Source organism: Convolutriloba macropyga, chromosome 14, assembly GCF_964194025.1.
Source record: "Convolutriloba macropyga chromosome 14, txConMacr16.3, whole genome shotgun sequence".
Classification (NCBI taxonomy): domain Eukaryota; kingdom Metazoa; phylum Xenacoelomorpha; order Acoela; family Convolutidae; genus Convolutriloba; species Convolutriloba macropyga.
The window spans coordinates 22285272-22301905 of record NC_134481.1 but is presented as its reverse complement, the minus strand read 5'-3'; the positions used below and the strand labels follow the sequence as shown (position 1 = coordinate 22301905).

At 35.7% G+C, this 16634-nt stretch overlaps 1 protein-coding gene across 2 annotated transcripts in view; it reads right to left on the bottom strand.

The window, feature by feature from the left end:
- Nucleotides 1-2268: 2268 nt before the first annotated feature.
- Nucleotides 2269-16634, bottom strand: part of LOC142353172 (uncharacterized) — a 393253-nt gene continuing 378887 nt past the window's right edge. Inside the window, exons 2-6 of one of the 2 annotated variants that reach the window (XM_075405388.1) lie at nt 11741-11967; nt 10630-11032; nt 9649-10237; nt 7818-8057; nt 2269-4542 (exon numbers count right to left, since the gene is read on the bottom strand). In XM_075405388.1, coding sequence (XP_075261503.1) covers nt 3008-4542; nt 7818-8057; nt 9649-10237; nt 10630-11032; nt 11741-11955 — 2982 coding nt within the window. In that variant the 5' untranslated portion in view covers nt 11956-11967 and the 3' untranslated portion in view covers nt 2269-3007. The remainder of the gene's footprint in view (nt 4543-7817; nt 8058-9648; nt 10238-10629; nt 11033-11740; nt 11968-16634) is intronic. The other variant, XM_075405389.1, reaches the window with a different exon arrangement.

Here is a 16634-nt window from a genome sequence, read left to right as displayed (position 1 = left end):
TTTGGTTTAGCAACAGCTGAACTTCTGAAAAAGACCAATTGCAAAAATCTGCACGCAAAATTCAAGAAATGAAGCGTGAAAAAAATCACTCGAGAGCTGAAATTGAAAGAATGCTCCAGAACAAAACGGTGAAGCACAAACACACACAATTTGCATTTAAAAGCTACACTAGAGCGCACTTGACAGCTTTTGGCCTCTTTGTAGTTACACAAATGTTAAAAGTCAAAACAAAAAAAACTTCACTCATTTTCTTATAGAAGCCCTAAAAACGAAGGAAAATAGGTTTAAAAGCAAAAATTATTTAATATTACTGTGAAAGTAAATTTCAATTTCTTCGAAACCATTGTCATCGTTAAAAAAACAAAGGACACCAACAAAAATCTGAGAAAGGAAGATTAACAGCTCAAGAAGTTAAAAACTATCTTTTTTACATTAAATTGATGCCTACAGAGAGTGTACTTGATGAGCAAGCCTCATTTGTCTGACTAATTGGGGAAGCTAAAATCCTTCAGCGCAGGTTAATGCCCTCCAACTTAACCAGCCGCAATCAAAACCAACGAATATAATGAGTCGACATGTCTTAAAAAATCAGAACAAGTCTTGAAAAACACTGAATCTCAAACTATCCTACAGATTGACAAAAGAGCTAATGGTATCTTCCATAAGCGTAACCTACAAGAGAACCCAATGTCGAGTCGTCGAGATTCACATCTAAGTTTCACCGTTAACAAAACTATCACAACATTACAATTTATTCACGTTTTCTTTCCAGTTTTAAACGGAATTATACTTCACAGCCAAATTGGTTTAGCACCCATATTTTCCAAAAGTAAAAAATTAATTTTGAAGCAATATTACTCAACCTCGAAATCAGCCTTCGAAGACAATTTTACGATATTGATCCCTTTTACTAGTCGCCTCGCCACAAAATCACAATTCACATCTTTTCTCCCTCTAAGGTTTAACACAAGTGCAAACTTAACCCGAACTTAGTTGCACGAACCTGAAATTATATCACATCTTGTGACAACTTTTTTAATTGTGAAACTTCGCTGAAGTTCATCAAGTTTACAATGGGATTTCTGGTAAGAGAACGCTGCGTTTTAGCTGAACTTCATAGGTAGGCGATAGGACAATTGTTGGTGATCAAGGGTTTAAAAATTGTCGTCGGAGGGTAATTTCAAGTTGGAGTAATATTGGGTCAAGAATAGAATTTTTACTTCGTGAAAATAGGGGCTGATAACTTACTTTTGCCGTTCAGTATGAAAACTATCATAATTGTAAAAAAAATTTGAGAACATGTCATATTTAAGACATCTTTCTTTTTGCTGTGAGATTAGAGTTTATCAACTTAACGTTGGAGCTTCTGGTAAGTTGCCATTACGCATAATCTTAATTTCATAGGTTGGCAGGACCGCAAATTAGGATATCCGTGGGGTAAAAAAGTTATCGATAATTGATCATAAAAGTATGCAAGCGTAAAACTAAAGGGACCTTCAAATGGAGGTGCTTTCTTGTGCATTGTTGTTCAAAAAAAAATGAAATGCTGCCTGTCAACCCTCAGAAGAAAAATTAACCCAAAAAACGCTGATTTAATTTGACTTAAGTAATGCGAGTAAAAAGTTTCACATCACTGTCTATGGCTATAAACTTACCATAATTTCAATTCTTCAGGGCTCATTTTAACAACGAAAAACTTCAGATTTTTCTGATTACGAGCTACCGTACTGTCACTGCGGAAAATAATATATCAGCATGGATATAACCCTTATTAGGATAGGGAAAACGTGCCGCGCAGAATATAAATAAGACAAGCAAAAAAACAAACGCTCTGATGTATTCAGTTGCTTAAAGCTCAATCCCCTTCACTCGCGTGGAGTGTCCCACCTTTTCACCCCTTATCATTTACCCCTATTATTTCCCCAAGATTTTAATTCCTCATAAATTTTATAATTACAATCGATTACATTAGATTCGTACGGAGTGGGGAAAAGATTTTGGATTGAAATGCTATAGGATTGAAAAGATGTGCTGAAGTATGGGGGTTAAACTGTATTTGGGCGAAAAAAAGTAGAACCAAAAAAACATTAACAATGTAGATCACAGATTTTTTTTCCAATTACGTGATCATGAGCTGCTAAACGAATAATATTGAATGTTTCCATGTTAACCCCTTTCAGATTACAGGGCGGAAATTTTCACAACCGCAAATTCCCGGCTAGTCGATCAGGCTAAAATTTCTCATCCAAATAAATTTTGCAACGTGAAAAGGGGAAGGTTTTAAATCTTTTCCAGAAAAAATTTTACTAACAAATGATGATTTGGTTCATTAACTAAAATCATGAACATGATAACAACCAAAATGCTACCAAAAGTCTAATTTTATTAATTACGATACATTATTTCCACCACAAAGATTATGAATGTTACTTCACAATTAGCAATAAATACGCTTTATGAAAAGAGTTAAAACAAAGGGTAGGAATTTGTTAAGCTTCATTTATGATTCGTTCATTAGCACTACTCACATTTTTCATTAAACCTCAGGGATATAACATTGATTTAATTCAGTTAAAACACAATCGACTAGTGTCAGAACAATTGCTCTAAACCAACGCGAAATAACTTTTTTCAGAGCGATACGCATTTCAATATAGTCTAGTTAAAATAATTTATTTGTTTCTCTCCTTATTTTGAAACTGCATTTCAATGGAATGTAATTCGGTAATTTTCGATGTTCACAATTGTGTCAATGTCACATTTTTTCCAAAATACCCCCATAATTGTACATTTATAGTGACACGGATAAGCTATGTTTTAGCCCAAATAATCTTTAAACAGGGTGGTAGTGATAAAAAGAAGTGGTCGACAGAGTCCATTTTCTATCACTATTGACAACCTTATAATTGAGAAAAGCTGTGTATTGCTACCATTTAGAGCTCGTTCTACTTGCACTTTTACAATCGTTTTAGAGCAATTAAAATGGGTCAACAATTCAAGTCACGAATCAAGCCTCAACTTCTTTATGCGTGCCATTGGCTTCTACTTCACTCATTTTGACGTCATACACAATCTTCTCCTTGGGCGTCTCCTTATCATCGTTAGATCCTTTGCAGATGACGAGACCACACAACGAGGGCACGAATAGCAACTCATGTAGAGGTCCGATAACTCCAAATGCGAAGATACAATTTCGAATAGCAATAGCCACGAGCGAATACAGAGGTACAATTAGCATAATGAGGAAGGAAATTACAGCTATGACAAGGATGACCAGAGCTGGGATAGGACTGGGGGAGGGTGACCGGAATGAACCCCCGGACAGGATGTACTTGAGACTCAAATGGGTCGGGTACATTGAATACTCGACTGCAAATAAAAACATTAAAAAGTAGTAACTCATTGAGAAGTTATTGATAGTAGTACCCAGCATGAATTGGAATGCGAAGAACTCGAAGAAGAGCATGAACCCGTTCAGGAACACAACCAGATGAGCGAACGGATGGGGGAGGGCAATACATGCTGCGAAAAGGGTGAAAATAATACACCCTACTACAGCTGCGGGAATCAAAAGGGTCCTGGGAACAATGTCTCTACTACTTTCGTACATCGGGAACAAGTTGGAGTAAAATTCAAAAGAATCGGCAGGATAATATTTGTTCAATTCTGGGCTGGCAGACTTTGCCAATTTTTCCTGAGCCATTTCTAATTCCTTCATGAATTTGACCTCTTGGGCAGTGTGCGTCAAGTATTTCTGCCTGATGAACATTCGGGTGTAAGGATCTCCGTCCATTTTTGGTGCGTAAGGAGGCTCTAGATCATCAACGTGGAGACGGGCCAGATCGTTGTAGATAGAATTCAGAGGAGCAGTAGCGAACAAACCGAGCGAAAACATTTTTTTAACTGCCTCCTGGTTTATCAGTGATTTTTCACCGTCATCTTGCAATGCGACGATAAAAGAACTATAGAAATTAATCAGCCAGCCTGTCCATGTATTCTTACTGCTTTCCCACAATGCTGGGAATAATTCCTTGTTCAACACATCGAAATGTTTCAAGCAGTAACTTCCTCCACAAGCTGCGGCAGTAGCATTATCATTAAAATGATAAATGGCTTTATTGTTAAAAATCAGCTGAACGAGGGGTCCGTTTTTGGGGTAATATTTATTCAAAACATCAAGCATGTACATTCCATTATCTTCTGGTAGCATCATCTGCGTTCGATCGTATCCATAATATGCCTCATTGTCGTCGTCGGCCGAGAAAATAACAATACTGTAAATCAAACAAATCAAAAAGATTAGAATGAACACTCCAGAAATAGCTCCTTTGACCACGGCCGACCCTTCCACTATTTTGTTCCTGTATGTATCTTTGATTTTGGCCACAAGTCCGTTATCCAAAACGAGTTCAGACTTTTCACTGTCGACATCTTTGCCCATGCAACAGGGTCGACCGTCCGAGTCACGAGATCGCATTACGAGGGCAAAGGCCGAGAGGAACATGAGAATGAATCCGAGAGAGCTGATTATGAAGAACACACCTGAAGAATTATATCATTATTCAACGTCGAACATTCAAAGTTTCAAACGTGCCCGGATCAAAAAACGTGCCAATTTCTGTATCAAAACGTACAACATTCCAATTCAGGGTTAAAAAAGTTCGAAAATCATAGTTATGAAATGACAGAAATTCATATTTAAACTTAAACAATAAAACCCGAACGACTATATAAAGTTAAGCCAACATTTGACAGTGCTAACTCAACAGTCTTTTGCTAACTCAGGCTTTTGCTCTAAAGCGGTAAAAGCGACTCGTAAATTGGGAAAACACGCTACCCAGAAAACCAATTATAAGATATAGCAGCAAAAAAACCTCATTCGGCAAAAAAGTAAGCCCAATCCTTATAAACATAGCTGGCACATTGCCAGAAAATAGCTGCAATAGATTCGTAGATCGGCAGTCTAAAAAAACAGTATGACAGACCAAAAAAATTCGTCTTTTCATTGAAGGCTGATCTGTTATATTTTGATTAAAAATCTGTATAAGTTATTGTTGCCTCTATTAGCTGATCTCAAATAACCTTCATTTAGAGTGACACACACCCATTTGACCTTATCTCTTTGAATTAAAGTGAATAAAAGTCAATTTCAAAGTGAGGAAGTCAATTTTGAGAGTGAAGTAAGTCAAGTGTGACCAAAAATTTAACCACGCGCATGAACAAAAAACACGCTCCATTAAAAGCGAAAAATGACGTCACACATGCAATTAAGTTGAAATTGCATGAACGAATGAACAAAAAGTAGCTGTGACGTCATATGAACGTAACAAAAATTATGCCAACGAAATAAAAACATAGCCGGAAGAATTCCGGAAGCGACTCGAAGCGTCAGAACTTCAAAAACAAAACCGTAAGTGCAGCGGAAGCCATTACCGTTTGTACTAAACCATTTACTCATTGCCTTCCCAGGTCTGATCTAAAATTTGGTGACTTAAACGACTGTCACCAAGAGAAACAAAACGCACCAAATTTTTATAATATTGAAAACGTTTGGTTACGTTGAAAAAGTCCGAAATAGTTTACATGGTCAAAATACTGATAGGCTGAAAAAGCTGATAGGGCTATCAATTGCCCTCAAATAATTAATTCATGATTCTAATCTCAAAGATCGCGAAAGCAAACGGCAGATAATAATCTTAGAAACTTAATTAAAACTTTTCAAAAAAAAGAATGCTCAAAGTTAAGAATCAGAAAACTATTACACTTCTAATCACTGCAATTAAGAAAAAAAGAGCATATAATTCTTCCATGTACATACGCTAGACAACATGATTTCATACTAATTCAAAATTAAATTGATCATAGAAAAGACATAAGCAGCAGAGGAATATTCAAAGGCAAATAATCGTTTAAATTAAAACCAAGGCCGAAAGAAAGTTGCAGTAACCATTAATAAGTGGATGTTTTGGAAAAGTCTTGATAGCAGACTCTCAGTACTGCCTTATGTTGAATGAGATCAATTGCAAACCAGAGAAATGACCAAAATCTAAGAAAAAGCTGAAATCATTCAATTTTTAACAGCTGACAAAATCAATATACCGAAAATAAATGTAGGTGCCAGCCCGAAGCTAGAATGATTTTAACTAGAATGTGAAGAATATGGACACAATGTAAGGAACACCGCAACAAAATGATATTCTTCAAAAATCAAATTTAAAAAAATCAAGAAAAACGAATACATTTCATTATTAAGCATTCGAGACATAGCAAAGATAACGAGCCATCCGATACGAAGATCTATCCTCTTGAAGAGAACTCAAACAATGGAAAATAGAGAAAATACGAAACATCGGAACATTTTGCAAAAAAAATGGTCAAAAAAACTTTTAAGACTGCATTTGTGAAAAAGTTTTAACTATTTTTCAAAAATTTAACGCCAAAAAAGATTGAATTTTTATTGAAACGAAATTAAAGTCCATCATGTTGCACAAAAAGACCATTTCTAGTAATTAAAACCAAAATACAAACAGAAAAACTGAATTATCGGTAAAAATCTACCAAAATCGGATTCTCATATGTACAATTTTATAAAACAAAATTACATCGAGATAGAAAGAGGCGTTGAGTATATGAATTATCAAAAAAAAGTTGCCATATTGACGGATTTTTGACAAAAAGGCGGTTAAAAGATTCAAAAAGGAAGAAGTTATTAGAAAAAAAGCCAAAAAATAACCAAAAAATCAAGAATTGTGCCAATTTTGAACTTGAAACGCATCTTCAGGCTCTGCAAAACACTGTGGTATCAATTTCCGAGGTTGACATTTCAATATAGCATCGAATAAAAACTATTTCCACAAAAAACCAAATTACAAGCAAAAAAACTGGGCCACTTAGACAAAAGAACGGCTAAAAACGGTTATCTATATGTACCAATCAGTCAAAAACTACTTTTCAAAGTCAAGTCATTCACTAAACGCGGCGCATGATTAAAAAAACTTCTCTCGCTCAGAAAAAATTAGTTCACACGGCAATTTTACTCACTTTCACTATTAGGTCAAAACAGCGTCTGAACGAATAGTACTTCCGGTAAAAAAAATTATAGCTATCAGATTGACAGAAAATAGCAGCAATAGATTCGTAGATCGGCTGTCTAAAAAACAGTAAAAAAGACAGACCAAAAAATTCGTCTTCTCATTGAAGGCTGATCTGTTATATTTTGATTAAAAATCTGTATGAGTTATTGCTGCCTCTATTAGCTGATCTCAAATAACCTTCATTTAGAGTGACACACTCATTTGACCTTATCTCTTTGAATTAAAGTAAATAAAAAACAATTTCAAAGTGAGGAAGTCATTTTTGAGTGAGGTAAGTCAAGTGTGACCAAAAACTTAACCACGCGCATGAACAAAAAAACACGCTCCACTAAGAGCGAAAAATGACGTCACACATGCAATTCAGTTGAAATTGCATGAACGAATGAACAAAAAGTGGCTGTGACGTCATATGGTCGTAACAAAAATCATGACGTGACGACGAAATAGAAAACCAAGAGAAGGCCAATAATAGCCCCAGCTATCGCTGTGCCGCTATTAAAAAACCTTAAGAAAACCAATACTCCTCTTCGAGTCGTAAAAAAACCAAGGGAAGGCCAACAATAGCCCCAGCTATCGCTGTGCCGCTATTAATAACCTTGCATCCTTGCATCAACAGCCTTTGGGGTAAACGCAAGACGAGATATAACTTTGGCTAAAATCATGGTATAACCCAATCCCTCGAGAACAGATAGAGATCCGAGGAGCGATAGAGATGTGACTAACCGAAGAAGCCTGAAGTGAACCAAACGATTTTGTACATGCAACAACAGACGAGGAATGAAGTGAGAGAGAGAACTGTGAAATTTGAGACAGAAACAAATATCCAGTGTCCACACATCCACTCGAAGGCAGAGGGTGCTGTTGATCCCTGACTCTTGTGGTGGACTGCTGCTTCTGACTCGACTGTGGTGATGTAATCCTTAAGGGATTCAACCATGTGCAGTGCTAGACGCATGAAGATCCCTGAACACAACAATTATACTCATCACAAATTCTTATCGTGTGTCTTGTTAGCTTTAAACTAAGTTGTACGGTCGATTTTAAAAAAGTGGCCGAATCAAAGAAAGCACCTCCCCGAAAAGGTAGTCAACATCAATTATATACCAATAAGCAAAACACAAAATATAAAAAAGGATTAAACAATTATACGTTGAATGGTTAAACAGTCAATTCATAACTTTTTCTTTAACCTCTCATTTTTAACTCTTAAATTGATCAGTAATTTGAGACATCTAAGAAAGATCAAAAAGGCAGCAATTATTATTACTTTAACATAGCCGGCAGATTGCCGGAAAATAGCCGCTTGAGGCCTTACATGGAATTGAAACAACTAAGAAATAAGATAGAGATTGGCCACCAGTCCCTTAATAGACCACTATGCTTTTTGGGTTAGATTCGGACTGTCATTTTTATGAGACACATACGCTCTATCAGGAAAAAGCACTAATAGAAATTTTTCGAAACTAATATTTGAAATCGAAAACTCAACACTATAATACACAAGAATTAGGGCATATACGTTAGGCACTACTTAGATGCACACTATTGATCTTTAACTAGTAAATGTTCACAAAACTTAAAGTTCATTAAGTGAGTTCAGAAGTCATTTTTTAGTGAGGTGGGTCACGCAATTGGCCTCAAAGCAGAACAAATGACGTAACGCACACAAATTTTAACAGCAAAGCAGTAGAAGTCACTGAAATAGAAAAAGTCAATGGTCGCAAGAATCATTGATGGAGACGACGAATTATAAAAACATAGCAGGACAAGTCCTGACGTACAATTCAAAGAATTTTCATTGACTAAACAAAAAACTAGACCTAGAATGGACTATGAGTGAATTGGGGAAACCATTTCCAAAAAAATCAGATAAAAAACAGAAAATCAATGTCAAAATATCGCATGTGAACAAAAAACCAGAAGCGATAAAGGGAAATTTGGTTCAAACAAAAAACTAGGCCGAGAATGAACTATGAATGGATTGGGGAAACTGTTCAGAAAACAATCCGATCCAAAAAATCGAAAAAACTGTAAAAATCACGGTGAAATTGCCGCATGTGAAGAAAAAACCATGAGAGAGAGAGAGAGAGAGAGAGAGAGAGAGAGAGAGAGAGAGAGAGAGCGAATTTTTGTTCAAACACCGTTTTCTCTCTACTTTAAAATTAGAGTGAAAAACATTCACGTGCAGAACCACTCGCTTTTTCGCTCCGCTTCATGTTTCGGAGTGACCAAAATCACTATGAAAATGTGTGAACAGATCTTAAAAAAAAACACCGGACCCCAATACAATTCAAATTCTTGTAAAAAACCACGATGTACCCAATAATAGCCGCTATCGCTTCGCGGCTATTAAAAAAGAATTACTCAACTCTCACTTAAGCTGATATTCGTCTCCAGCTTCTCGAAATTTAATAAAAATTGAGATAGACTCATCGCGAAGACTCATCTGAGCTATATTCATCTGGAAAATTCAAAGTCATCTTTCATTTTTAAAAAAGATTTATTTCAGGCCCAGAACTGCTGATTAACTTCATACACGTTGACTCCAACTCACATGCCAAAAATAGCAGTGCCACCAGGAACGAGTAAACCAGTTCAAACCCGAACATGCTTCCCACACCCATAGTACCAATCAAAGTGACGAAGAAGAGTCCAACTGCGATCAAAAGCATCATTGCAAAGTTATCAGCACCACAGGGTTTCAGAATCAGCACAACTGGAAACACCAGACTTAACAAAAGAGCCAGAACAATCCACTTCATATCGGCAGTAATTCCAGCTTTGGCACCGTCACTCAACGAGGTGCTGTGATAACACATGAATTCCCAGTACGTATCGTTTTCCGTTCTCTTCTCATTGACAATCTTCTCGAAGTCTTTGCAACTGGTTTCAACTTCCATGATCCAGTTATAACTCTGTTCCAAGTCCTCTTCAGTTTCGTAACGCAAATGCCAACCGTACCTGAGGGCTTCAATGTTTTCAGAATAGTCTCCCACGCTTTGACACATTGCGTCATACCTGGGGACCCCGCGCCCCTGTTGACCCGCAAGTTTTTTCGGACATTTTGTAGCTTCAGTCAAATCAGGTTTGCTTGAACCGAGTATTTCACTAGTAGAGAGTATAGTTAGGGTATCGAGAGAAGCCTGAAACAAATAACAGTAAAATCAATCAAATCTCTTCTCGAAACCGTTAATTTTATTTTTTTTTGTTTACAGAACTGTTTTTGGAGAACTGTTTTCTATGCAAGTCACATACCTGTGCCTCCTTTTTAAAATCTTGACAAGGCTGCGGATTACTGGATAGCTTTGCAGTTGTTATTTGTGTAACAAGTCAATCAGTTATGCTTAAATGAAAAATTTCAAAACTTTTGAAAGAATCGGGACAAAAACAATCAGTTTAAGCCTGTATATGAAATATGTTAAAATTCATTGATGTCAACTTTCCAATTAAGCACAGATCCATTAGTTCAAATTAGTGAAATTTCAAGATTGTCTAAACTTAATTTTTATTCAAAAATATACCCTAATAATCTGACCTTGAAAGAGGGCAACTCGACCAAGAAATTGGTTCCTCTTCTCTGTTCCTCCAACAGCCTTTTGTACAAGTTACTATCATACATGCCTTCTCTGTACTCGGCAACTTTGCGCAAATTCATTCTGTAACACTTATCCGCGTGCTTATACCCATAATGCCTCGCACACAAGTCTGGGAACATTTTTCCATCCGTCGAATTATACGCCTCCACTAAATCGAAGAATTGGTTAATAGCATTCAGACCCTGGATCTCAGGGTTTTCGCTGTCTCCCCCAATAGGTCGACCCTTGCCTCCTTTGGGGAACATGACGACATTGAGGTACATGCCCAGACCAGACATGATCCACTGAGGCTGGTAGTTGTTATTGCTGTCTTCGTAGAACACGTTCTTGTATTTCTCATATCTAAAGTTTCAGATGAGAATTTTTCTGAATAAATAAACAAGGGAAAACAAGGGATCTATTCTATTTCGTCCATTATGAGAAATCCCAAATAGATGCCTAGAAATTAAATAACAAAATATGTGCTTTGAAGCTGATTCTTTACTCTGAACTCAAGAAGACATACTACAGACCCCTTAACCTGGATTTAAAACCCGTTTGCAAAATTTGATTACTCAAAACGCGAGCTCTAGTTGCTTAATATCTTTCGTCAAGTGTTTCATCCTTCCCTTATTACTCAATAACACAGTTTATTTTCATTTCTTGCCGGTAAAATAGGTGCGGTTCGCTTGCTCATTTGAGTTCACCAAATTTTATATAAAGAAAGTAAAAATTTAAAACTAGAATGATCCTTTTATAACTACTAAGGATTCATACATATCATATATGACCCAGTATGATTACAAAGAATTTTTTCTCAAAGTTAAGCAGCTTTAATTTTTCGGCATTAGTAACTTAGAACATTACGATTGACATATTTTGAGAGTAAGTTGGTGACGATTGGTGTATTTGTATGATGCTTACATAACCACCAAGATATCGCACAATCATATACGAACTAGTATGATTACTAGATATCATATATAACCTTGCATGATATCTAAGAAATTCGTATGATAGGTGCCCCGGGTCCCATTTTCAATTGCCGCTGGGCAACTAAATTTAACTAACCTTTGATAATAAACGGAATCCACGGGTGCCATCACCTCCATCGCATCCTCGTTCATTTTGAAGGACAGTACAATTCCCAGTCCACCAATCACAATGAACAGCGCAATAGACCCAATCAGAACGCCCACGCCAAACTGTGTGAGAAGTCTGGCAACATAGGCTGACAACTCATGTTGTTTTCTGACTACGTCGCGGTATCTCTTTCCTAACGACATAACTCAATCTCTGAAATGAAAGCGAAAATTAAACAAGCTTTTCATTTAGTCAAAGCAGGTTAGTAAAAATGAGGAGGTTGAGCCCTGCTTAACTAATGGTGAGCAATGAAATTTTCAAATCCAAAGTATTCACCATGAATCTTTATTCAATACAAACTTGCCACGATAAAGATCTGTGATATCTTCACGAAAATGACAGACGGTTCCACTGATTTAGGAAGGAAAATCGACATTTGTCATTACGAAATAACGGGCTGTGTACGAATTCACTTATTGCTTGGTGCCTTAATGTATCAGAACTTAAAACTAAGACAATTATCACAATGGAATACTAAAAAGACCAAGAATAATAATTTTAAAAAAACCTCGATCTTAGTCAAAAATAATAATCTAAACTCATTTTAACTAGTGTGATTTTCTTTACCTTAACTTGGCGATAAATATGAACAGCAATTACCCAGAATTCGTTCACACACAAACAAAGCGTAAAGAATTCTGGTAACAGTAAAGGTGAAATATAACAAAAAATTACTTGACTTATAATGGCTAGGATTACACCTTGATTTCGGAACGAAAAAGAAAATTACTCACTGTTTTGCCTTCCATTGTTGATCGTTTTTATTTGAATTTGAAGTAATTTCCTAAAGCAACTTCAAGAGATGCGTTTCCTAACAAATCTAAAGTATATTTAAACAAAAACACAAGTTCACAAGAAGCAAAATTTTCTTTAAAAATGGAAAAGCTCACATCTCCATTTTTCCTCAAGAAATATAGTTTTTCAAGAATAAAGCTCTTTTCAAAAATAGACTCAATTTTTCGCGAGCCTTTTGATTGGGCCATTTAATTATCTCTCCGGAAAAGTATTGATCGGCCAACATTGAATGAACAAAAAAAACCGGTTAGCATGAAGTTCCTAGCCCTCAAATAAATTAGAAGGGTTGGATTAATAAAGCTCCACCCTTTTAATTAGACAGACCAAAAAGCGAACAAATGAATGTTATAAAGTTTTAATTATTTGACATCTAACAGGAGAAAGTTTAGAGGAATAAGTTCAAAGCAAATGTGATCGATTTAGTGTTTGCTGTTATATCTTTAGAATCATCTCAAAGACCACAACTTTCTATCTAGAAAGATCTGGATCACAAAGTAAACATTGGAGAGGATTACAAATGTCACATGCAGATAACACTGTCCTCAAACAAACACTCGATATGAATTCACCTCTAAACACAAATTTCGCTTTCAACTGTCATGTGGCTTGATTCATACACCACATTATGAGGGCACATGAAGTATGGTTTCAAGTGTTAAAATTGATGAACGTGAATTTTGGCTGATCAATCACTACTAAATTATCACACCTTTATCTTCAGGTGAATAACAATATAGAAAACCGGGATTGTACATTCAGCCTACGAAAGTATTAAATTTATAAGTACCTCAATTATCTTAAAATTATTTCACAATTATTAAGCAACCATTTTATAGCTACTGAACTTGTGTAGAAATTTTGTTATATCTAAAGGACAAAATTTAGCAGCACGACATCAATTTTTTATCTAGCAACACAAATAATTCTATTTCAATTTTTCATGCATAGTGCGATGATAAGCAGGCCAACAACTAAGAAAGCAAGGCCACAAAAAGGAAAAAATCTCACAACTGAAGAAAAACCCTCAGGCTTAAAATCCAACTTGACTCGACGAACTGTCTAGACTAAAACACTATCGTTACTGAGGAGTACAAAAAATCGTAACTCCTTGACCAGGACAAACTCAACCCTTTTAACATCTAAGCTGCTGTTGAATACCACTTAAAATCTGAAGATACCACGACTGATATCCCCACTGAAGATCACTATAGACTAAATATAATTATCGGTGTAAAATTTAGAGTTATTTTAAAGGAACAGAAACATTTTATTATCTTCGCATTTCAATCACAGCACAAACCTGCAAATTCTATGTATGAGCAAATCAATTCAAAATAACACTTCTGTGACACTTGAAGTACACAAAAAATCTCAGGTAAAGAGATTTTTTTCCAATAATATTTCTAATACGGCAAGACTTATTGTTACCAAATGAACAGCTATTGTAAGAAATAAAAAGGCAATCAGATATCGGGTAAAAAAATTCGATCCACTCAACTCTTTCAGCATTGTGAAAATTGGTTTGTTCTCTTCCAAATATTTTGTTTCGGTTCAATTTCAACTACATAAAATAAAAATTAAGTTTCACAAGAATACAAATCATGCTACACATCCCATGAAAAACCAACTGGATTACCAAACGCAAATAAACAGAAGTTAAACATTGTCAAGTAATTAAGAGCAGGCTGAAAAACTGAAGTAAATAGCCTTGCTAGCTGTCCCCTCCATTGCTGTATTTCTTTGTTACTCTTTATTATTTGTACGTCCTATTAACTGGAAAAAATGTTTCTTTTAATGAATATATCTTCAGATAATAAATAGAGGAAGAGAGCAATGATATACTATCAAAAGGATCACCTGAATAATAGGAAAAGATTACAGATAGTTGCCAGCTTTCCAGAAGATAGCGAGGATTCGTCACACTCACACTTCTTGCTTGAAACAGCTTAAGATAAAAAGAAACTGACCACCTATTTTTCAAAACTTAAAACTAATAATTTGATTTAAGGAGCCCTATTAAAAGTCGTTTATGTTGTTGTTAAACTATGTTGTTTATATTGCACTAAGCTGACCAAAAATCAACATTTATTTCTTTAACATTAAACTTTGAAAGCCACTTTTTGAGATAAAAAATTAACCACTCAAACCAACTGGAAACCCACATTCGTCAGTTTAGCAAAAATTGTCACACAAACAATTCGCTTGCTGAGGGCTATATCTCTGTGCACAAATCATCTATCTTCAGCTATGGAAGCGTGACCAAATGGTCGCCAGAAAACTACAAGAACACGGCCAAGGAATTTCCGAAATAACTAGAAGCCTCGACACTTCCCCAATCAAAACACAAAAGAGTATGGGACAAACAAATATGTTGTTGATTTTCTCATTCACAAAAATTTTAGACAAATAAAAGAACCGAGTACCAATTGAATTTAGAAAGCAAAAATGAAACTTTCACTTTTGCGGTTGTATTGACATTTCTAAAATCTTATATAGGGCATCTAATCATTGAACAATAAAATCACACGGCATTACCAATTAAAGTTTTTGCAAGTGAAATCTCACTGATGTAAAAAAAGGAAACCAAATTTAACAAAAGCGTCCTCCAACAAGTGTATTTTAAATCGCCCTTTCAAAATCATTACAACAGAGGAAAAACAACAACAAAAAACTGACACTAAGAATTACTAAATACGAAAACTCATACAAAATGTAACAAATAAAAACGGCAATGTTTACCTACCATTGGCATTTGACTTTTTCACTTGATGATTTGCATTTAAAACAACACCACAACACAAAAAAATGAATACTTTAAACAAAAATATACCCGGCAGATTACCGGAATTAGCCGCGATTGATTCCCATTACCTCGATTAGGATTAACCGAACAGAAGAAATGGAAAATTGATTGATGTACGAAAACATTCTAAAGTGCGAATTATTTTGATTTCATTCCGCTGTTATACATACTCCTGCTTCTTGTTGAAAAGATACAGGGGGTAGTATCACTACCAATAAGCATTAGAGATGGTAACTAAGACTTCAAAAAATAAAACAAACTTCAAGCACCTAAAATTGGGCTTTATGGGTTTATCCCGTTTCTACTTTTGATTCCATTTTTGGTAATAATTCTGTTCATTTTAGATTGCTTTGCTGAGCAAGTTCTGTCATTGGCTAGATAAAAAACTAGACCTAGAAGGGACAATAAATGGACTGGACAAAACAACTTAGAAGAAATTCCGATCAAAAATTGAAACAATTAGCAAAAATCAAAGTCAAATTGCCACATGTGAACAAAAATTTTAGCCAAACACTTTGAAACTGGAGCAAAAAAACGACGCCGCAGACCCGCTCATTTTTTCTTCCACTTCCTGTTTTGACGTGACCAAGATCACTTCTCCAATTTACTTCACAATCATGAACACGTATGAACAGATCTTACAAGAGCGCCCCAATAAAATTCAAATTCTTTGAATTGCAAAAAGAAGGAGCGCAATAATAGCCTGCTGAGAAGAAGAGGGCGTCTATTAAAAACATCGCCAAAGCGGACATATTTATTTAAACATAACCGACTAAACGTCTGAAGAATTGCTCTCGAACGACTAGTGGGAGCTCTAATGAATTGCAGCCTGCTTCAGTCGGGGGGGGGGGGGAGCCTAAATGGGATTAAGAAGTTCAATAGTGGGCTTCAAATAACCACATTAGAGGTTAACATATACCAATATTAAGATTATTTAAAGTTAAAAAATGGCACCAGTTTCGGCGCACTTTTCATTTAACTTTTAGTATTAAATTGCCGCCAATTGAATTCAGCTGCTGAAATTGTGATTGAGAGAGAATTTTAGATCACGCGAAAAGCAAAAAGTCAAGGGCGTAAAAGTCACTCGAAAAATCAAAATTGTCAAGCGAAAATTTTGCATAAAAAACACGTTTACAATAATTTCTATGAACTTCGTTCAAGAGCAATAAAACAAATGCGACTAGCCAGCATTCAATTAATTTTGATATCTCAAAACACGGAGAA